Source organism: Penaeus monodon, chromosome 27 (assembly GCF_015228065.2).
Source record: "Penaeus monodon isolate SGIC_2016 chromosome 27, NSTDA_Pmon_1, whole genome shotgun sequence".
In the NCBI taxonomy this organism is placed as follows: Eukaryota; Metazoa; Arthropoda; class Malacostraca; order Decapoda; family Penaeidae; genus Penaeus; species Penaeus monodon.
The window spans coordinates 13,808,246-13,808,553 of record NC_051412.1 but is presented as its reverse complement, the minus strand read 5'-3'; the positions used below and the strand labels follow the sequence as shown (position 1 = coordinate 13,808,553).

General features: G+C 38.3%; 1 protein-coding gene across 1 annotated transcript in view; it reads left to right on the top strand.

Annotated features, from left to right (window-relative positions):
- The window catches only part of LOC119590585, a gene marked incomplete at its 5' end in the record, with an annotated part of 7,559 nt that overhangs the window by 6,934 nt on the left and 317 nt on the right, over window positions 1-308 (top strand). Inside the window, 1 exon segment of the mRNA XM_037939259.1 lies at window positions 140-222. Coding sequence (XP_037795187.1) covers window positions 140-222 — 83 coding nt within the window.

Sequence of the window (308 nt, the reverse complement as noted above, 5' to 3'; positions counted from 1 at the left end):
AAGTTACTGTTAGTACAGGATAACAAAGAATAAAAAACCCACTGTGGTGCAATTATTATAAGAGAGAAACGGAAAGAAAGAGCACTCGATACAAACACAAATGTATACGTAGTGATGAACTGAGCATTTCACTTTTCAGCCTCAAGTCTCCAGGGTGTACAGATGAAAGTTCTGATGATGATCCTCCAGCAACACAACCTTGTAGGGCGTCTTCCACAACAGGTAACCAAGTTATCCTTTTTAGTTAAGCCTCCACTCTCTCTACACTGCTCATGATATATGTGTTTCTGAAATTGATCAATTAATCA